We start from the raw sequence: 21,109 nt of genomic DNA on the forward strand, positions 1-21,109 counted from the left end.
GAAGGAGGTGATTCCACCTCTCTGCTCTGGTGAGACCCCACCTGGAGTACTGTGGAGGAGGTTTTACAGTGGCCTCTGTGAGCCATCAAGATGTTTGGTAAGAGGATCCACGTTAACCCTGGAAATAATTTTCTGCCAATTTTCTATGTCATTGACATAGAAACCAAGAAAGAAAGAAGGATAAATAAGAGAAACCTGCAATGGCCTATTCCAAGAAGAGCTTTGTAAGAATGTAGAAAAGGCATGCAGGCTAGAATAAAAACAGGGTTTGAAGCCTTCTGGAAATGGAGTGTGTTTCTTTGTAGTGTCTCGGTCTCTACCACGAAAGAGTACTGCATCCTGCTCTGGGTCCCCAAGGCAGGAAGGATCAAGTCCAGAAGAGGGACAAAATGCTCTGAGGGCTGGAGCCCTTCTGCTTTGGAGACAGGCTAGGAGAGCTGGCAGTGTTCAGCCTGGAAGAGAGAAGACTCCAGGGACACCTGATTGCTGCCTTTCAGTGCCTTCTGGGGGCTTATAAACAGATGGGACAGAATTTTTTGTAGAGCCTTTTGTGACAAGACCGAGGGTCTTTTAATCTAAAAGATGGTCAATTCAGACTAGATGAAAGAAGCACATATTTTACACTATTGCTTTTGAAACCCTGGCACAGGTTGCCCAGAGAGGTGGACATCCATCCCTGCAGACATTCAAGCTCCTGCTCAGAGCAACCTGACCTAGTTCAAGGTGTCCCTGCTCACTGCAGGCCATTGGGACTAGATGGCCTTTAAATGTCCCTTCCAAGCCAAGCCATTCTGTGCTCCTGTGCACCATCAAAGCAGTGCTGCATTAGTGCTGGGCTGATTGTGCTGGCATCTGTATTTTGGTACTTGTGCCATTTAGCAATTGGCCACAAGAGGATTGATGGGCTGGACGGTGAAGTCTGCAAATAACACACAGTGTGCTCAAGAAGAAACAGGAGAGGAACACGGCTTCCACTTCAGATAAATGCCAGCATTTTGCTGCCCATTCCTGGTTAGAGAAATAAAGGAATGTCCTGAAGATCCCTTCATGTGGGTTCATTATTGGCCGTATCAGTACTTGTGTTCTGTAAAACAGGTTAAGTTGTTATAGCTTCTTGCCCCATTTATCCCTGGATAAACCCCAAATACTGCATTGCTCCTTGTCTACTTTCTTCCAAGTCAAGGCAAATTTTGTTCATTACTGAGTGGGACATAGTCATCTGTTCACAAGCAAATTCCTCTTGCCACTCTCACAATGGCTAGACTGCTTTGTTGATTTGCTCCAATTGGACTGTAATTAAGGCCTACCTTTCACTAGAATTAAAGCTGATGCATTGGGAGGCAAAGTGTTGAGTCATTTCTCCTGGAGTCTGGCACTGTAGAGAGTTGTTCTGTAAGTAAATGACATTTGAAGACAGGTGTAGTCTACCATACTTCTGGCATACTAGAAGTGAGAAAAAACCCTTTGAATCAGGATTTTATCCTTTCTTCCTCCACCTCCTCCTCCCAGGAATTTTAATCTCTGAGGTCTAAGCTCTTCAGCTGCCTCACAAACATTCTTTTAATTCAGGCAGGCATCCATGCATTGAGCCACAAATCAGGACCGTGGTGTGAACCTTGAAGCAATGTAGGTTTATAGCACTGAAAATAATAATCCAATACCCAGGTTAAGCCAAGCATTTCTCAAATAACTCCACATGTCCTCAGAGATGTTTCAAAAGGGATCACTGTTATAGGTGGGAGTGGGCAGAAAGAGTGTCCTCAAAATTAAAAATACAGCTTTCTGAGATCTTTATATTCCTATAAAAAGAGAGTCCAAATTGTTCTTCTACGGAACATTAACTAAGAAGTGAATGTCAGATTGTGAAAATAATTCCTTGGCGAACCAAAAAAAAACATAAATAAAAACAAGTTTACATGTAGATAATAAGTAAACCATCATGCTGAGGAAAAACCCAGACCTGCAAAAACTAAAATGAATTAGGCTGTATCGTCTCTCTCAATACAAAAAATCCCAAATACTGAAAATTATCAGAGATCCTCAAGGGCATTACTAAATATAGAAACTTCCAGGTATTGGGAAAAATGAAGGAAACTGTAGTGTGCAATTCACAGATGTAACCTCGAATTTATTTGTGGATTTGTTGCAAAATTTCTGAGAGCAGAGTGGAAAAGCATAGGGGCTGATCAGATCATGTGTGGGCATGTACAGCAGTCTGAGGGATGTTTCTGGAACCAAGTGCAGGGAGCAAAAGCAGGACACAATTCCTGGGACAATCTCTTTGCTGGCTGTGGACTTTTTGACAGTCTGTCCCCCGGGGCTGGAGGAGCAGCCATGGGGCAGGGAGGGCCAGGGGTGGCAGTGGCTGCTCAGGGATGGCTTTGGCCCGTGTCCCTGGCAGCAGCCACTGCCCAAGCAGCTGCGCTGCCCCCGGGCTCTCCTCCCAGCCTGCTGGGCTTTGTTGGCTGGCACAGCCTGTGCCAAGGGCCGGCAAGGTGCCTGCAGGCCCCAGCTCTGGGGGAAACAGAGAACGTCCTGCCCGTATCCACCATGCTGCCAGCTCAGCAGTGCAGCACAGCACGGGCTCACGCTTCCCATTGCTCCCACAGATGCAGCCAGCACCACAACACGTCTTCCTGATGCCCAGAATGGCTTCGGAAGGGGCTTCTGCAAGGGAGCAGGCTGCTGGGCAGGGTTAATGGCAGGCCTGCTTTTTTTGGAGTTTATCTTCATCTTATGCTGGGTCCAAATTCATTTTTACTGGAAGAGAAAATGGTGAGTGTTTTCTTCATCTTTTCCTGAAACAGCTTGTTATGAAGATCTAATGCAGACAGGAAACATTCACAGGGAGGCTGCAATGCAGTTGTGGCCAGTCCATGGTTGTCCAAATAATTCTGCTGAGGGTTCTGCTGCTGCCCAGTGCTTCCATTGGCCTCTCAATTGCTGGGCCTTGTCCTGGGGGGCCCGCTGGGGCTGCAGCCAGGGCTGGCTCCCACTGAGGCTGCCTGGCCAAGAGCAGCCCCAGGGGCACGGGGCAGAGGCAGAGGGAGGTGGGGAGGAGAAAGAGCAGGGCCGAGGTTGCCCTTGAAAGGCAGAGGCACTGTGGGGCCCGCTCCTGGCCAGGGACCCTGCCCAGAGCCGTGCCCTGCTGGCCGGGGCCTTGAGGGGCAGCTGTCCAGCTGGGCCCAGCTGTGCCAGCAGCTCCAGCCGTGCTGGGGAGCCTTGCCAGCTCTGGGCCCTGCTGTGCAGGAGGGTCCCCGTGTGCCACTGGCAGCTTGGGCCTCAGCCACCTCCTCTCTTCACAGGAGCGCCTCTGGACTGCAACTGAAGGGCAGTGGCTGGACCTCATACCCAGATAACTTAAGTAGCTCCTCCAGCAGTGATAAGAACCTGGGTAGCCCCATGAAAAGCCCTCAGTGGACAACCCCAGAACAGCTGGCCTAGAAGAGGAAATCAGCCTATCACTGTGGAAATCCCAGTGCCACCTCCACTCCCTATAGGAATCCCTGAGCCGCCTCCGCTACCCATGGGGATTTTCAAGATGCCTCCACCCCCTCCCAGTCCATCTCCACCTATGCAGCAACCCAGAACCAGTTCAGCACCTTCCATACCCAGCCGAGACCACCCCCTCCTGATTGCCCAAAATGCTCAGAGCAGCCCTCCAAATGACACTGAAAGAGCCTCCATGCCACACCACCTACTCCCATTCCAGGGCAGGGTTTGGCCCAGATCTTGTGATGCAATAAAGTGATGGAGCTGTCACCCATCAGTGTCCGCGTGATAGCAGCAGCAAAGCCCACACGGCACCAGCACTGGCTGAGCTCCATGCCCAGAAACAGCCGTGGATGGCCACGGTGTGGGCAGGCAGGAGCCAGGCAGGGGCTGCTGTGCCCAGCGGCGGGGCCCCGAGGGGATGGGGGAGCCCATGCTGAGCGTCCCTGGGCTGAGGGCACATTTCCTTCTTTGGCACCACCTAGGACTTTTCCTCCTCCAGTGGCATGCCCAGGAAAAGAGGAAAGCCATAAACAGCATCTCCAGGGATACAGCCTGACCAGCAATGTCAGTAGGCAAAACACAAATTTTGCTGAGTAATGGCTCATTGATGAAGTAAAACATTTACATTCAGGGCAATCCATTCATACAGACGGGGGCACACTCTGGGGGTACAGCTAAGGGCATGAGGTCACAGCAAGCTCAGGGGTCACAACAGGCTGAGGTCACAGCAGGCTCTGAGGTAACAGAGGTGCCAGAGGTGCCAGAGCCCCGTGGTTGCACAGCAGCACAGGGAGCCAGCAGTCAGTCCCTGAGCACAACTGTTGCGGCAGCAGCGGCGGTGGCAGCAGCGGTGTTGGTGTTGGGACAGCGGTGACAGGACAGCGGTGGCAGCAAGAGCTGCGGGACTGGCAGAGGGCAAGGCAGCATGGCCCTTGCTCTGCGCCTCCTACTCCTGCTGCTCCTGGCCGTGGCCCTGCCTGCCAGGGCTGCCCAGGCTGCTCCGCTGCAAGCGCGGCGAGCAGGTGAGCCGGCAGCCTGGCTGCCCTTTCCCGGGACAGCGCTCCCTGCTCCCCGGGAAGCGCTGGGGATGGTTTTGCCCAGGGCTTTTGGGAGGGTTTCCTCTGTGGGAGTGAGAGAGCCCCCACGGGGCCTGGGCTCCTCCAGCCACCACTCCAGGGATGTTGCACAGGGCCTGCAAAGAGAGTGGAGAGTGACCAGAGCCATTCCAGAGCTCCCCAGACCCCTGTGCAGCTTTGGCCTTGTCCACTGACATCTGGCTCCCACAGCCTTACCCGACCCCCTTGCAGTGTCCAGTTCCCTAAGGCAGAGGGGGATCCCAGAACATCATGGAAATGGTTCTGATCTTTGCTCCCTTCTAGACTGGGATGGCGTCATGGACTATCTGGATGCCCTATCGGATAATGACTTGAAACCCCCGGAGGATGCTGGAGGTAAGTTCTCTGTGAGCCTTTCAGAGAAAATACTCTCTGTCCAGGCAGCAAGAGCTCAGTCAAGTGGCATTTCCCTTAACATAATCTCAGGACTGAAAGAATCTCCAAAATTTGCCCTGCTCCCCACTGAGGCCCTGAGTGATCCCACAGGATTGCTATCTGTTGCAGAAAGGAGCATTTAGCTGTCCATCTTCCTCCTGTGTGCAATGTCAGTGTGTCCTTCCATGTGCTCTGTGCAGCCAGGGAGAAGGGCAGAGAGGCAAGGGGCCGGGCCCAGGGCTGTGCCCCAGGGCTGAGCCTTTGGCAGCTCCTCTGCCGGCCCCAGGGAGCCTGAGCTGCTCCTGCTGCCACTGCCAAGCCCTGGCCCTGCGTGGGGCTGGCTTTAGAGCTGCTGGCAGCTCCAGGGAGTCCTTTCTGCCACGACTGCCCCGCAAGGGGCTCCTTCCATCCCAGTGTGGGGCCACTGCAGGCACGAGGTCCCCCTGCCCCTGCTCCTGAGTGGGAGGCAGAGCTGAGGGAGTGCCTTGGAGGGCACCAATCACCCAGGTGCACTCACTGCCACTCGGGCCTGAAGGAGAAATTCAATCACTTTCCATTAAGGTCTTCCTAGATGGATGAACCAAGACGCAGGAGACAGCAAGTCGCTGGAGGCAGCCAAACTTCTGGACAAGATGCTGAGTGACCTTGAGAGACGTCGTGGTGGGTGCATTTGCCTCATGCTGCCCCTGGGACTCAGCAGCCGGGGGCTTTGGCTGCACATCTGGACACGCCGTGCACAGCGGGAAGGGATCCATGGCAGCCTCGCTGCCCCACAGCTGCTGCTTTCACGCCCTGCAGGGCTGTTTCCCAGCCTGGCCTGGCTGCAGCTTCTGCCCAGCCCCTGCAGGAAGGCATTTGGCATCAGCTGACAGGCTGCCCAAACTGCACCATTGGGCTGAGATGCCCTGCAATTTCCCGGTCACCAGGCAGATCAGGAATGGCAGCTGTTTGGACAAGAGAGTGCCCTGTCCAATCCCAAAAGTTTTTATGATTTCCAGATCCTTATTCATCAGTTTGACCAGTATTGTCTCCTGAAGATTCCAACTCCCAGAAAGGGGAACATCTGCACCTAATCCAACGGTTCCCTTTTCTTTCTGCAGAGATGAAACGAAAGGCTGTGCTGAAGGCTGAGTTTTCCAGAGGAAGCAGTGGCTCATTGGCAGCCTCTGCTGCAGGAAGGGAGGCGATGCCAGGCACAGGCCCAGGAGGTAATTGCTGTGCCTCTGGGCCTGAGCCTTGCTGAGGCTTGAGCTGCCCTCTCTGCTGCTTTGTGTCAGTGCCTGTCCCTCCAGGGATGTTGCACAGGGCCTGCAAAGAGGGTGGAGAGTGACCAGAGCCAGTCCAGAGCTCCCCAGGCCCTTGTGCAGCTTTGGCCTTGTCCACTGACATCTGGCTCTCAGAGCCTTACCCGACCCCCTTGCAGTGCCCAGTTCCCAAAAGCAGAAGGGGATCCCAGCACACCATGGAAATGGGTCTGATCTATGCTCCCTTTCTAGGTGAGGGTGCTGGGATAGGTTCTCCAGCAGCTGGGATGGAAGATGGTTTGGAACCCTTGGGAGCCTCTGCAGGTAAGTTCTCAACTTCCCCTCAGAGAATAATCATTGACAAACTGTCAGGAACCAGGTGACAGGAGCTTCTGTGGCTGTTGAGTTCCAGGTGTGTCTGCAGGGAGGACTTTTCAAGCTCCAGGTCTGGTTGCTGAACACAAGCCCAGCTCCCATCGCAGGGGTGAGTAGTGTGTGCCTGCTGACCCCACAGGATGAGCCCTGGTTCTGTGGAATCCACTTCTGGAGAAATGGAAATAATTTCTCTTAAGGTCCTTTGAGAGGGAGGAAAAAAACTACAAAACAGAGTGAGTCCCTGGAGGAATCCAACCAAGCAGACCAAATCTTGACTGGACTGGAGAGACAACGTGGTGGGTGCATTTCCCTCATTCTTCTCCTGGGACTCAGCAGCTGGGGGCTTTGGCTGCACATCTGGACATGCCGTGCCCGGCACAGCAGGAAGGGATCCATGGCAGCCTCGCTGCCCCGCTGCTGCTTTCACATCCTGCAGGGCTGTTTCCCAGCCTGGCCTGCCTGCAGCATCTGCCCAGCCTCTGCAGGAAGGCATTTGGCATCAGCTGACAGGGAGCCCAAACTGCACCACGGCCATGCACACCCTGAGATCCCCTGCAATTTCCTGGTCTCTGGGTAGATCTGGAAAGGCAACTATTTGGAGATGGGAGGGCCCTGGAGCAGCCCCAAGAGCCTTGGCCTTTCCCTGATACTTATCCATACCTTTGACATTTAGTGTTTCCTAAAGATGCCACCACCCTAATGGGGAATGGTTCCACCAGATCCAGCTGCCCTTTTTCCTTTCTCCAGATATGGACCAAAAAGCTTTACGGAAGGCAGCACTTCCTGGAGGAAACGATGGCTCAGTGCCAGCCACCGATGCACAAAGGGAGGAGATGCCAGACAGTGCCACAGAAGGTGATTGCTCTGCCAGGCTCAGTCAGGCTCAGCAGTCCTGCTGGGCCCATTCCCTGGGAGACACGTCCCAAAACCTGGGAGCAGCTGCACAGGGTGGCAATGGTGGGGAAAGGGCAGAGGGGGAGTGCAAGGATTCCCATGCCTCCTGACAGAGCCTGAGCCTGTCCCCTGGGGCTGGGGGAGCTGTCACGGGGCAGGGAGGGCCAGGGGTGGCAGTGGCTGCTCAGGGATGGCTTTGGCCCGTGTCCCTGGCAGCAGCCACTGCCCAAGCAGCTGCGCTGGCCCCGGGCTCTCCTCCCGGCCTGCTGGGCTTTGTTGGCTGGCACAGCCTGTGGCAAGGGCCGGCAAGGTGCCTGCAGGCCCCAGCTCTGGGGGAAACAGAGAACGTCCTGCCCATATCCACCGTGCTGCCAGCTTAGCAGTGCAGCACAGCACAAGCTCACGCTCCCCATTGCTCCCACAGACGTTATCAATGAAACAGGAATATATGCCCCGGATCCAGTGCGCCTCCCAAGAATTGTCTGCCCCCAGGATGTGCGCAGGACCTGCATGATAGGCACGGTGGTGACAGTGATCACTGTGCCACTTGTGCTGATAGGCTGCTATTTTGGCATTCGCAAGCTGTACGAGCACAGAGGGTCAGTTGTTGATTTTTCTCCACAGTTTTCTTATAATTCTGCTCCTGGCATAGGTAGCCTGACTGGGAGTCATGCTGCTGTGGACTTGTGGCCAGTCCATGGTTGTCCAAATAACTCTGCTGAGGGTTCTACTGCTGCCCAGTGCTTCCATTGGCCTCTCAATTGCTGGGCCTTGTCCTGGGGGCCTGCTGGGGCTGCAGCCAGAGCTGGCTCCCACTGAGGCTGCCTGGCCAAGAGCAGCCCCAGGGGCACAGGGCAGAGGCAGAGCAAGTTCTCCACAGTATTTGGGCAGCACAGCTCAAGATAGGACAGGACAGTGCTTATTTAGTAGCTCGTGTAAAGTTTCATTGTAACAGTGGTGTTGCAGGTCAGGCAAATTTGCTCCAGATCCATGTTAAAACAAATCCAATGTGATGAAGGTTTGGCTTTGGCCTTGAGACTTTGCTCTTTGTGTGAGCCCTGCTCTGGATTGATTCCCAATCAATCTTGGAGCTGGTTTTGGACGAAGGCTCATCCCAGCCCTGAGCCTTGGCAGTTCTCTGGCCTCAAAGGGACAGCTGAGGCTGCACTGCACATGACTGGGGTTCAGGGCTCCATTATCAAAGAGCTTTGAGATGTTTAAATTACTGTATTCTTACTAGATAGTTGTTGTTATGAAATTCATTCATTAGATTTTAAAACTTAGTTGTAATAAAACTTCTTTTCCAGTGCTTTTTCCCGTTATTTGATATAGTCAGTGATGGCCTAATTATCCCATGGCTGAATTAAAAGACTGTAAGTATTAGAAAATGAAATAATGTTGACACTCTTATATCTTTCAAAGACTCCTGAAACTTATGTTGGTTTGATGTGACCAACAGAAGAGTTTGGCTCTGCTTTTAATTGAACCAAGCGGCAGAGCTGGAACCTGTTGAAAAGAGTCTCTTCGCTTCATAGCTAAAGCAAACAGCCAGGGTTCTTATTGAGGAATATAATATCTATATTTCATGTATATACTCCTGACAAGTAGCTGATAGAAATGAGGGATTTGGACTCTTTGGGAAGTACTGACCAGTTGGGCATTGGCTCTCTGAAGCTCAGTCTGTAATAACCAATCTTTTTCAGAAGAGAATGTTCAGTTTCTTCCTGGCCCTCACACTCTCGCATTTGCATTGAAAAACACTTCTCAAAAGAAATTTACAACAGCTCTTTGTGGTCCCTTAGTTGACTTTTCTCTCTTTCTCCACAGACGCAGATGCATACCTGTATGAATCCATTAAAAAAGCTGGAAAGCAGCTCCTGGAGAAGAGGGCATACATCTGTTCCCACCCTCTGGACAGGACCTTCTGATTCCTCCCTGAGAGCAGGCACTCATGAATGTCAGTCAGGGAGGAATTTGCTGCAGTTCCAGAATGTGGCATCTTAAAAGCATCTGCTATTTAATGTCTTTTCTGAATGTAACTGTGTAGAATAAAATTTCTTTCTAATCAAAACTTCATACAAAAAGGATAAAAAAAGAGATTTTTTTTTTTTTTTAAGCTGCTCATTCACTGAGCAAGGCTGAAAGACTTGGGGAATGAGAACAGTTCTGTTTGGGAGGCACCTCCAGCTTTCTTGTCCAGCAGCACCATCAGGACATTGAGTTCCCAGTGTCCAGGGATGGTTTTGCTGTCGCCCTGAGGAACACCACTGGACACTGACATCCATCGGGCCTCTGAGCCATTGTCCACAACCCCGTGGATGTGACCAGCCAGGCAATGCCTCATTCTCCAAACTGTGCCTCATCAGATCCTTAGCTCACCAAACGCGGGACAAGGATGCTGGGCAGGGCTGATGTGTCCAGGGCATTACAGAAGTGCAGAGTGGTGGCATCTGCAGCTCTTCCCTTGTGCACTGAGGCAGCCACTCCATCATGGAAGGCCTCTGGCTTGGTCAGGCAGCACAGACCCACCTCAAGGTTTCCTTTGGCATATCAAAGCATTGAAGAGCTCGGATGGTTTCGCCCGCTGTGTTATTGACTGACTGTGTCCTTTGAGGACCACAAGAGGAAGCAGAGCCTTCCATTGCACATGAAGAGCAAATGGTGAAGTAAAGGCTTCACCCTTTCCTATGAAACAAAAAAGCTGTGTGAGCCAGGGTCCTCCCAAGATGCCAAACTTCCAGCTGGGAAGCTGCTGGCAGGAGGGAGGGGGTAGTTGTCTCCAGCCAGAGATCACTCACTCCTCAGCATCGTGGGCTGTGGCTGACAGTGCCTGAGGAGCTCAGAAATCCTTGGATGTGATCTCCTGGGCCAGTGTCCAGAACACAGAGCAGTGAGCTCGACTGGAGGGACTGGCCCAGCCCTTGGACACAACTGCCAGGCAGGACAAGCTCCCCCCCCAGAAAGGAAAATTCCAGCCCGGAGATCCATCTCCACCCAGGCCATGAAGTCACAGCAGGATTGTGAGGTCACAGCAGGATGGTGAGGTCACAGCAGGCTCTGGGGTCACAGCAGGCTCTGGGGTCACAGAGCCCTGTGGTTCTACAGCATCACAATGTCCAGCCCCTCCGTCCTTAAAAAGCGGTGCTGACGTTGGGACAGCGGTGGCAGCAAGAGCTGCGGGACTGGCAGAGGGCAAGGCACCATGGCCCTTGCTCTGCACCTCTTCCTCCTGCTGCTCCTGGCCGTGGCCCTGCCTGCCAGGGCTGCCCAGGCTGCTCCCCTGCAAGTGCGGCGAGCAGGTGAGCCGGCAGCCTGGCTCCCCTTTCCTGGGACAGCGCTCTGTGGGAGACAGTCATGGGAATGATGGGGCTGGAATGCCCTGGGAGGACAGTGCTGTTTAGTTAGAGTGAGAGACTGGCACAAATCCCCAGGACTCTCTGGTTGTTAATGTGCTGTTGTCATTCAACTGCTGTTTGTTCCCTGTTCTAGAGAGTTCTGTGCCCCCTCTCCCCCCACTGGCTTTCCCTGGGAAACCACCCCCACTCTGCTCCCCCATTGGTGGACCCCCAGTCACCCCATTTCAACTCCTCCCCTGACTCCCTTCCCCATTGATGATTTGTACCCTGACCCCTCCTACCTTCCCCCAGTGATATACCCTGGCCCATCCCCTGCTGCTCGCTCTTGGCCCCTGGTTCCCTTCAGTAGAGCTTGTGCTCCTGTTTGTTCTCCACACCCTCACCCCACCTGGAGCCCTGGATCTTCCCTAAACAAACCCTGCTGGATCTGCCAAGCCAAGAGTGCCCTCGTCTGTCTGGTGAGGCTGTCATTACTCCATCCGGGCTCAGGCGTCTGCTGGGCTGGGGGAGTTGTCAAGGCTGCCCGAAGCGGAGACACTTTTGGTGCTGCAGGCACCCCGACAGCACCTGCCTGGGGAAGCTACTCTGGCCTCCTGCAGCGCTCCCTGCTCCCTGGGAAGTGCTGGAGATGGTTTTACCCAGGGCTTTGGGGAGGGTTTCCTCTGTGGGAGAGAGAGAGCCCCCACGGGCCTGGGGATGCTCCAGCCACCACTCCAGGGATGTTGCCCAGGGCAGGGAAAGAGGGTGGAGAGTGACCAGAGCTTACCCAGAGCTCCCCAGGCCCCTGTGCAGCTTTGGCCTTGTCCACTGACATCTGGCAGCCAAGGCCTTACCCAACCCCCTTGCAGTGCCCACTTCCCCAAGACACAGGGGGATCCCAGCACACCATGGAAATGGGTCTGGTCTGTGCTCCCTTCTGCTTTGGGGTTGTGACATTGCTTATATCAGAAAGCTGGTGAATGACAGTTTGAAGATTCTACAGCATGCTGGAGGCAAATGCTCTGTGTGCATTTCCTGACAAAATAATCGAGGTCCATGTGCCAAGAGCTCACTCATGTGCCCTTTCCTTTAACATCAGCTCCCACTGAGGCTGCCTGGCCAAGAGCACATGGCAGAGGCAGAGAAACTTCTGTACATCATTTGGGCAGCACAGCTCATGACAGAACAGGACAGTGCTTTTTTAGTAGCTTGTGTAAAATTTCATGGTAACAGTGGTGTTGCAGTGAAGCAAAATTTGCTCCAGATCTGTGTTAAAACAAATCCAACGTGATGAAGATTCGGCTTTGGCCTTGAGACTTTGCTCTTTGTGTGAGCCCTGCTCTGGATTGATTCCCAATCAGTCTTGGAGCCGCTTTTGGGTGAAGGCTCATCCCAGTCCTGAGTTCTCTGGCCTCAAAGGGAGAGCTGAGGCTGCACTGCACATGACTGGGGTTCAGGGCTCCATTATCAAAGAGCTTTGAGATGTTTAAATTACTGTATCCTTGCTAGATAGTTGTTGTTATGAAATTCATTCATTGGATTTAAAACTCAGTTGTAATAAAACTTCTTTTCCAGTGCTTTTTCCAGTTATTTGATATAGTCAGTGATGGCCTAATTATCCCATGGCTGAATTAGAAGACTGTAAGTATTATAAAATAAAATAATGTTGACGCTCTTATGTCTTTCACAGACTCCTGATACTTATGTTGGTTTGATGTGACCAACAGAAGAGTTTGGCTCTGCTTTTAATTGAAACAAGCAGCAGAGCTGGAACCTGTTGAAGAGAGTCTCTTCACAGCTAAAGCAAACTGCCAGGGTTCTTTTTTTCCAGCTGTGGGTAGGACGATAAAAATTTCTCCGCAGTAAATCGTCCTGACCAGTAACTGATATAAACTAGGCATTTGGGCTGTTTGCTGCCTAACCCCTGAGTTCCTCAGAGCTGCAGCTCCCTGTTCTCTTGGCAGACAGGGGCTGGCTATGGATGACAGCAGTCACCTCTCTGGCCTGGTGCACACCAGGTCCACACATGAGCTGAGGGATTATTCTTGCACACCCCATCCTGGAAGAACCCAGTTCATTGATGAGTCTGACACAGTTTGATGCATGGCAGCAAAAGAAGGCAAAATAAAGGCTAGAATTGGTACCATTCTGTAATATGCTTTTACCACCAACATTATCCAAGTTCCTGTGCTTGTTTTCCTGGAGAATTTGCACTCAACAGAGCTTCAGTGCCTTTGACCAAATCAGTCTTAAGAGCAGCTTGGGGCTGGTCAGTCATTTAGATGTGAGCACTGACTGGGGTCCAGGCAACAAAAGAACATTAGCTGCAGGCCACCCATACAGCTTTTCATCTTAATGAGAACAAAGCCTTTATTTTTGCAATCTGAGGGATGTTGGGAGGATTTTTGCACCATCAGGCCAAGGTACAAGGCTCTGGATCTACACAGCACTTTGGTAAGGAGGGGAACACAGGTGGGGACAATCCAGGCTGTTAGCAGTGCCCCCACCCCCTGATTAGGGACAGCACAATTACTTTTAGAGCTCATTAACCAGCTGGTGAAACACTGATCATCTTTTCTTGCCCCTTGCACACTCACAGACAAGTTGAAAAGAAAATCTCTTTTACATCATGATCTCTGAGCACCAAAGCAAAGACCAAGAAAAAAAAAAGCCAAAAACACCCCAACCAACTAAAATACAAATAATTTTTTGACCAGTCTGGTTTTTGTATAAGAGCTTTATAAGTCTGACTAAGCCAGTGCTGAATTAAGAGTGGCACATGTTATGTGCCTTCCATAAAGAGTGGGACAGCTGCTGCCATGCAAATGTGGGTGCAGGGTCAGACCCTTCACTTCAGACCCAGCCCTGCTTTCCTGACGGACAGAAATTCATCTGTTAGAATCCCTTGGAGCTTCTGGAGCTGCTCTTGGCCCTCCTGTGGATAACTGGGCTGCTGTGGAGCACTGGAGAACTTTCAGCTTGGTACCTGTTATGTATATTATGGTAATTCATACTGATAGAACACAAATATATATATATAAAAGAATAAAATATCAAGCCTTGAAATCACAGTAGCAAGGGAAGAGGGGATTGCTTCACAGGCTGAGGAAACCGCAGCTGGCAGTCGGGTAGGAGGAGTGTCATTAACATAGGAAGTGAACCCAGCCGGCACAGGAGATTGTCGTTCTCACTGGTGTGAACAGGAGGAGGCCCAGCGATGGTGGCCCATGGAGATGTTCATCTTAGACAGAGGGGACCATCAAGGACATACATCTGCATACGGAATTCCGGTAACCAAAGAGTGGATACACATCAGTTCCTGCACAAGGTTCTGTCCAGCACAGGACAGAGAATAGAGGCATCATGAATATGAAGAACCCTGCGGAAAGACAAAGGGACTCCGCCACGGGCTAGAAAAAGAGTATAAGAACGGACTCTGCCAAGCGGCATTGGTGAACAGGGGGGATTGGGTGCGATAGAAGGCGGATCTGTGTTCACCCAGCTTCCATCCCGGGGTCGGTGCTGTCCTTGATTGTTGGCTGTCGGGACTGCATATCGGTTGTGAATAAATTTATATTTTATTTTTATTCAATTGGCTGGATCGATTTTTACCTATAACAGTATCCATGTGTGGGGGCCTGCAGAATCTAAGCAGCATCTTCCTTGGCCAACAACAGACTGGAAAGGAAAAACCAGCATCAGAAACCTGTAAGATGGAAAACATTGGGCTGTTTGAGATCAAAAATATCACCTAAAAATATAAATGGCGAAGAACAACCTTTCTCACAAGGATTCCAGTAGAACAAATGACACAGGTGTTGGAATAACAGCCAGTGCCCACAGCAATGACAATTCCTTGGTGAGGAGGGTCCCATGGAGAGTCGGCTGAGTAACGACACTCACAGCCAATGTTGTCCTCCTTTATTAAGCAACTTTGGCATATTTATCCTTTTCTATACACAGTCTCACGCCACTGGTGCTTAATGCTGATTGGTTAAGTAGCTATATTCACACATACATCTTAATTACTGATTGGTTGTCACACTATAAGCATCTTTAGCTAAGGTGTGCCAAATGAGCAGTTCCCACAACGTGCTTGGCGCATTTGGTTTCATCCTGGCACAATGCTCATTCTTCCTTGTTGCATCTATTTGAGGACAGTGCATGGTCTATCTTGTTCCTGTTTGAGGATGGTACATGGTTTTCAGAGCAACTCTGTAATCTGCAGGCCAGGGCTGTCCCATTCCCACAGGAGAATATCACAGCCTTGTTCAGCCAAGAATCCTTCTACACCTTGGAATAAAAGGCAGTGCCCACTGCAAAGACATTTCCCTGTCCTGTGGGCTCCATAACCCACACATAACATGGCACTTTTCCTGAGTGCTTCCCAAAGCTTCTCTGCAAAAAGCACTGGAGAAGTGCATGGGGTAAGAGTTCTGCAAGTGCCAGGCTCTTGTGCAGCAGAAAAGTCATAAAATATGAAAGATTCTAGCAACCCAAATAAATCCATCATTTATGGCTTGTAAATACTCCAGGGAATCTCAGTTACTTCAGGGCAAAAACAAACACAGGGAAAACTTTCCAAAGTATGGTTTCATGACAAAAATCCCATTTGGATGCTCCTGTTTGTCGGAGAAGACAAGTTTATAAGCTCTCCAGCTGAAGAAGGAAAGGAGGATCTACACTTCCCTGTCATATTTTCCTACTGACAAAGGAATTAAGACAGAGAATTTGGGTAATGGAGGGATAAGATTGGAGTATGGATGAGGGTTTACATCCTAAGATACTTCATTTGCTGAAATAGAAGCACTTTTGTTGTACATGGATCTCCTTGCTAAACCTTTTTGTCTTCAAACTCCCTTCTTCCATGGCAGAACTGAGCAAGCTCCATGTGTCAGAGCTTCGAGTTAAAAGCTCTGTGATGAGTTAGTTTTAATGGATCCATTACCATTCTGTGGGGTTGCTGTCATGTGGAGCTCAGGTGGCTTTTTGTTGAGATCGAAATCAATGAGCCATTTGTCCCAGCTCCACCTGTCCTGAGGCAGCACTGGCTCCACTGTGCCATTTCTAGATGAAAATTGAATCTCCTAAAGAAGCCAGGCCAAAATCACGAGGGAGTAGTCACAAAAACTAATTTAGGTAGTTTGCTGGGTATTGATCTAACAGCTACCACCTTTCCAAAGTCAAGGCTACACTAAAAAAGGCTCTTTGCTCTGTAAGCAGCCTTTCAATTGGTAGTGTTTCATACCCATGCAGAAGAACAAAAAGCCACTTCCACTGTAGAAACATGAGCGGCAGCTATGCAGTAAGTTGTGCTCAGTAGCTGACCTGCTGCTTTAGTTTTGAGGCAGGAGATACTGCCATAAAATTTCACAAGAAAACTATCAAGTATCTAAACTATCCAGTATTATGTTATTTTCTACTTCCAATATTGCCAGCACATAGCTTAAGGAAGAAAGCTATTTACCTGCCAACATACATGAAATAAAACTAAAATGTAAAAAGTTTTTTTAGAGGAAATCAGATTGATGGCCACCAGTCATTTTCCAGCTTTGCAGGATTTCGGTTCAAAGTCAATCTAAACAAGCCAGCATATGTCTAGCAAGAAGGAAATCACAGTTCAGGTTTGCTCCTCCACCCAAGCTTTGCTATATCAAAGATGGATGGTATTCTTTTCCAGCTCTCAAAAGATGTGTTATAATTTGCAAATAAACAAAATATCATGCATAGAAATATTTCATAGATTGTAGCAGTTCTTTGAGGGGAGCTCCCCGGGGAGTCCCCGGAGGGCCCCCTGGGCTGTGAGTTCGCTGGCAGCAGCAGGCACGCAAGGAGACTCCACACGGCTTCTGAGGGTGCTGATTAGATGAGGGTTTATTGGGGGTCCCAGCCCCGGGAGTAACATGGTTTCAGAAGGAGAAAGGAGAAAGGGAAAGAGAGGGGGAGAGAGGACGAGCCTAGGGGAGAGATGGGCCATGAGAGAATCTGGTCTTCCTCGCACAGCTTAAGAGGGAAATTCAAAGTGGGCACGAAATAAGATTTGGGCCAATGGGATTACAGATCCATGAGACTTCAGGGGAGGAACACAGCTTGGAATAAATCATACATTTCTGAGGCATAGATTTTCAAGATAGAGCACACTATTTGAATAAAATGCAACACCACAATAAATTATTAAGATAGATGATAGATAGATAGATAGATAGATAGATAGATAGATAGATAGATAGATAGATAGACAAGGCAGATAGAGATATATGAATGTACCTGCCTGTATCACTTTGTATAGAAAGGGAGGGGGAAGTGACAGGTTATTCTTTTCCACACATGGGAAACTGTCTTTTTCCCAGAAAAATCAGCTTCCTTCTCCAGTGACCACCAGGGTATCTGAAGACCCCACCAAGAAGGCCCTGTGATGCCAATGGCCTGTGCATCCAGCAAGTCAAGAAAGTAAGGCCTGCCTCTTAATACTACAGTGGTGTTAAAGAGGTTTATTCTCGGTTTTTGGTACCAAGATGAACGAACTGAAACCAGTTACTGTAAAATGCCTTCACAAGCACCAGTGCAAATCACAGCCAAAGGAAGGATGAAGCCAAGGTGTCCCACAACCACAGCCCAAGCAGCCAGAGATCCTCCTTCAACCCTGGCTACATTGAAACCCCACTGATTGCCAAGAAGAAAAGCGCCCTACTGAGAGCAAGCAAACTTAACCCTCTGCCAGGACACAAATTTAGAGGGAAAAAAATTTAAATCCCTACACCACCACATTTCCCAGTGAGAAGGGTTGGAACTCTCTGCCCCCCAGCACTTCCCCGGCAGGCAGGTTCACAAAGGTGCTGGGAGCTAAGCTGTGCCCTGCGAGGGAACAGAGCCAGCCTCCCTTCAGTGGGAGAAGGCGCGGCCTCAGCTGTAGCCCCGGGTGCCTGCGGTGGCCCAGGGCACGGCCATGGCTGTCAATGTGTTGGGCTGCAGCACAGGGCAGGCCGGAGCTCAGCAGCCTCAGCAGAGCCCAGGGCCGCGGCCCTTCCCTGCCGGGGCCCGAGCCTGGCCCGGCCCGGCCTGAGCAGCCCGGACTGGCCCAGGGGATGGGCTGCGCCCGCCCGCTGTGCCCACAGGCTGGGCCCAAGCCTTTGCAAGAGGCTTTCTCCCAGCTTGGCAAAAACTTGGCCAAGTGTCCCTGTGCTGTGCTGAGAAGAGTAAAAACCCCATCAAATTTAACCCTGCTGCCCAACGCATGAGGGATCCCTGCACACCTGAGGAGAGGCCATCAATACTCCTTTGTGCCTCATGAGGGATCCCTGCACGCCTCTGCAGGGACCCCAAAATATTCCTGTGTGCCTCGTGAGGTCCAGGCCCAGCTGGTGCCAAAGAAGGAAATGTGCCCTCAGCCCAGGGATGCTCAGCATGGGCTCCCCTATCCCCTCGGGGCCCCGCCGCTGGGCACAGCAGCCCCTGCCTGGCTCCTGCCTGCCCACACCGTGGCCATCCATGGCTGCTCCTGGGCACGGAGCTCAGCCAGTGCTGGTGCCGGGGGGGCTTTGCTGCTGCTACCACCCGGACATAGTTGTGAAAACTCTCTTCTTTTATTTAAATATGAAATATGGGCCAAGCCCTGCCCTGTCAGACAGGGGATACCGAACTTCAGTTCTGGCCAGGGAACAGGACCAGGGGGCTCGGGGGCAGAGGGTCTCGTGGAGGGACGGGTTTTGGGAAGGCCTCATGACGCTGCTGCAGCCACGGCAGGGCAGATAGGGGCAGAAGCGGAGAGCTGGGATAAACGGCCACGTTCTCATTGCCTGTGTTGTTAGGGCCATCTGCTGAAGATGCAGAGAAGCACCTGTGAAGAGAGGAGGAGGCTGAGGCCCCAGCTGCCAGTGGCACACAGGGAGCCTCCTGCACAGCAGGGCCCCGAGCTGGCAAGGCTCCCCAGCACGGCTGGAGCTGCTGGCACAGCTGGGCCCAGCTGGACAGCTGCCCCTCAAGGCCCCGGCCAGCAGGGCACGGCTCTGGGCAGGGTCCCTGGCCAGGAGCGGGCCCCAGAGCACCTCTGCCTTTCAAGGGCAATCTCGGCCCTGCTCTTTCTCCTCCCTACCCCTCTCTGCCTCTGCCCCGTGCCCCTGGGGCTGCTCTTGGCCAGGCAGCCTCAGTGGGAGCCAGCACTGGCTGCAGCTCCAGCGGGGCCCCCAGGACAAGGCCCAGCAATTGAGAGGCCAATGGAAGCACTGGGCAGCAGCAGAACCCTCAGCAGAGTTATTTGGACAACCATGGACTGGCCACAGCTCCACTGCAACCTCGCTGGGAATGCTTCCTGTCTGTATTAGATTTTCAAAAGAAGCTCTTTCAGGGAAAGATGTCCACTCACCGTTTCTTCTTCCAGTAACACCACAATCTGACACAGCACAACATGAGAACAAGCTCCAAACAAAGCAGGCCAGCCATTAACCCTGCCCAGCAGGCTGCTCCCTTACAGAAGTCCCTTCCAAGGCCCTTGTGGGTATCGGGAACACATGTTGTGGTGCCGGCTGCATCTGTGGGAGCAATGGGGAGCGTGAGCCCGTGCTGTGCTGCACTGCTGAGCTGGCAGCATGGTGAATACGGGCAGGATGTTCTCTGTTTCCCCCAGAGCTGGGGCCTGCAGGCACCTTGCCGGCCCTTGGCACAGGCTGTGCCAGCCAACAAAGCCCAGCAGGCCGGGAGGAGAGCCCGGGGGCAGCGCAGCTGCTTGGGCAGTGGCTGCTGCCAGGGACACGGGCCAAAGCCATCCCTGAGCAGCCACTGCCACCCCTGGCCCTCCCTGCCCCGTGACAGCTCCCCCAGCCCCAGGGGACAGGCTCAGGCCCTGTCAGGACCCAGCGCAGCCCCTGCTCAGTCGGGAGCCAGGGCTGGCTCTGGCCCTGGGCTGGCGGCAGGGCTCCTGCTCGGGGCTGCTCCTGTGCCTTGGGCCTCTGGGCACTCAGGGCCAGCTCCGCAGCAGCTGCAGCGCCAGGGACGTTGCTGCACCAGTCCCGTTTCCCCGGTGCTCTGAACCAGCTCCAGAGGCCTGGAAGCCGAGGCGCCTCCAGCTTTGGCTGCTGCCGGGCAGGGCAAGGGCAGGCCCTGGGGGAAGAGCTGCTGCCACACAGCCCCGGCCAGGGCTGAGCCCGGCACAGCAATTACCTGCTGTGCCTGTGCCCTTGTCTGGCATCGCCTTCCTTCCTGCAGCAGGGGCTGCCAATGAGCCACTGCTTCCTTGGGGAAACACCTCCTTCAGCCCTGCCTTTTGGTCCATCACTTGAGAAACAAAAAAGGACAGCTGGATCAGATGGAACAGTTCCCCCTTTCTTTGCTGGCATCTTCTGGGCAGCATGCTTATCAAAAATGGTGAAAAGATTCACATATTATCTGGGCTTTTGTGGCTGGGCCAGGGCCCTCCCTTCCCCAGACAGCTGCCAGTGCTGGGGAGAAATCATGAGGGGATCGTGCAGGGCAAGGGCACACACATGCATGGTTCTGTGCTGGCACCTGCAGCGCTGCCTCCTTGGCCCAGCTTTGGGCTCTTGAGCCACCAGTGCTCCCAGGGGAAAGGCCTTGACCTACCCTCAGCATCTCCCGGAGGCTCAATCCTGAATGTAGGTTGGGAAGCCAGATAATTTTCACCAACCGGGTTAGCTGCAAAGAAAGGCAGGACAGAACAGCTCCTGTGACACTGTTGAAGATTCTCCTTCAGGCCCGAGTGGCAGTGAGGGCACCTGGGTGACTGGCGCCATCCAAGGCACTCCATCAGCTCTGCCTTCCACTCAGGAGCAGGGGGACCTCATGCCTGCAGTGGCCCCACACTGGGATGGAAGGGGCCCCTTGGGGGGCTGTGTGGGCAGAAAGGACTCCCTGGAGCTGCCAGCAGCTCTAAAGCCAGCCCCGGGCAGGGCCAGGGCTTGGCAGTGGCAGCAGGAGCAGCTCAGGCTCCCTGGGGCCGGCAGAGGAGCTGCCAAAGGCTCAGCCCTGGGGCACAGCCCTGGGCCTGGCCCCTTCCCTCTCTGCCCTTCTCCCTGGCTGCACAGAGCACATGGAAGGACACAGTGACATTGCACATGGGAGGAAGATGGACAACTAAATGCTCCCGCTGACACCAATCCTGTGGGGTCCTTCAGAGCTCCAGAATGGAGCAGGGCAAGATTTCCTGAACTGATCAACCTTCAGAGGAACTTAAGGGAAATGCCACTTGACTCAGCTCTTGCCACATTGACACTGATTATTCTGTCAGGAAATGTACATTGAGAACTTGCCTCCAACATCTGGC

General features: G+C 52.4%; 2 protein-coding genes and 1 long non-coding RNA gene across 3 annotated transcripts in view; 1 reads left to right on the top strand and 2 right to left on the bottom strand.

Annotated features, from left to right (window-relative positions):
* Positions 1–21,109, bottom strand: part of LOC135308305 (uncharacterized) — a 624,983-nt gene that overhangs the window by 43,819 nt on the left and 560,055 nt on the right. The window lies entirely within an intron of this gene.
* Positions 4,481–9,483, top strand: LOC135307003 (uncharacterized). Its single transcript, XM_064431693.1, has 11 exons — positions 4,481–4,517; positions 4,875–4,946; positions 5,547–5,645; positions 6,086–6,193; positions 6,482–6,553; positions 6,642–6,713; positions 6,802–6,900; positions 7,352–7,459; positions 7,923–8,097; positions 8,806–8,871; positions 9,326–9,483. The coding sequence occupies exons 2-10, from the start codon at positions 4,889–4,891 to the stop codon at positions 8,828–8,830; spliced, it is 816 nt and encodes a 271-aa protein (XP_064287763.1). The 5' UTR covers positions 4,481–4,517; positions 4,875–4,888; the 3' UTR covers positions 8,831–8,871; positions 9,326–9,483.
* On the bottom strand, positions 19,147–20,548 carry LOC135307474 (uncharacterized). Its single transcript, XR_010368197.1, has 3 exons — positions 20,410–20,548; positions 19,990–20,103; positions 19,147–19,361 (listed from the first exon to the last, which is right to left on the bottom strand). It is a non-coding gene; the product is annotated as an uncharacterized LOC135307474 (long non-coding RNA).

Source organism: Passer domesticus, chromosome 9, assembly GCF_036417665.1.
Source record: "Passer domesticus isolate bPasDom1 chromosome 9, bPasDom1.hap1, whole genome shotgun sequence".
In the NCBI taxonomy this organism is placed as follows: Eukaryota; Metazoa; Chordata; class Aves; order Passeriformes; family Passeridae; genus Passer; species Passer domesticus.

Coding starts and splice junctions, on each gene's coding strand:
- LOC135307003 (XM_064431693.1), top strand. CDS start 4,889: ATGGACTATCTGGATGCCCTATCGGATAATGACTTGAAACCCCCGGAG. Junction 6,901..7,351: donor TGGACTGGAGAGACAACGTG/GTGGGTGCATTT, acceptor TCCTTTCTCCAG/ATATGGACCAAAAAGCTTTA. Junction 8,098..8,805: donor AAGCTGTACGAGCACAGAGG/GTCAGTTGTTGA, acceptor CTTCTTTTCCAG/TGCTTTTTCCCGTTATTTGA.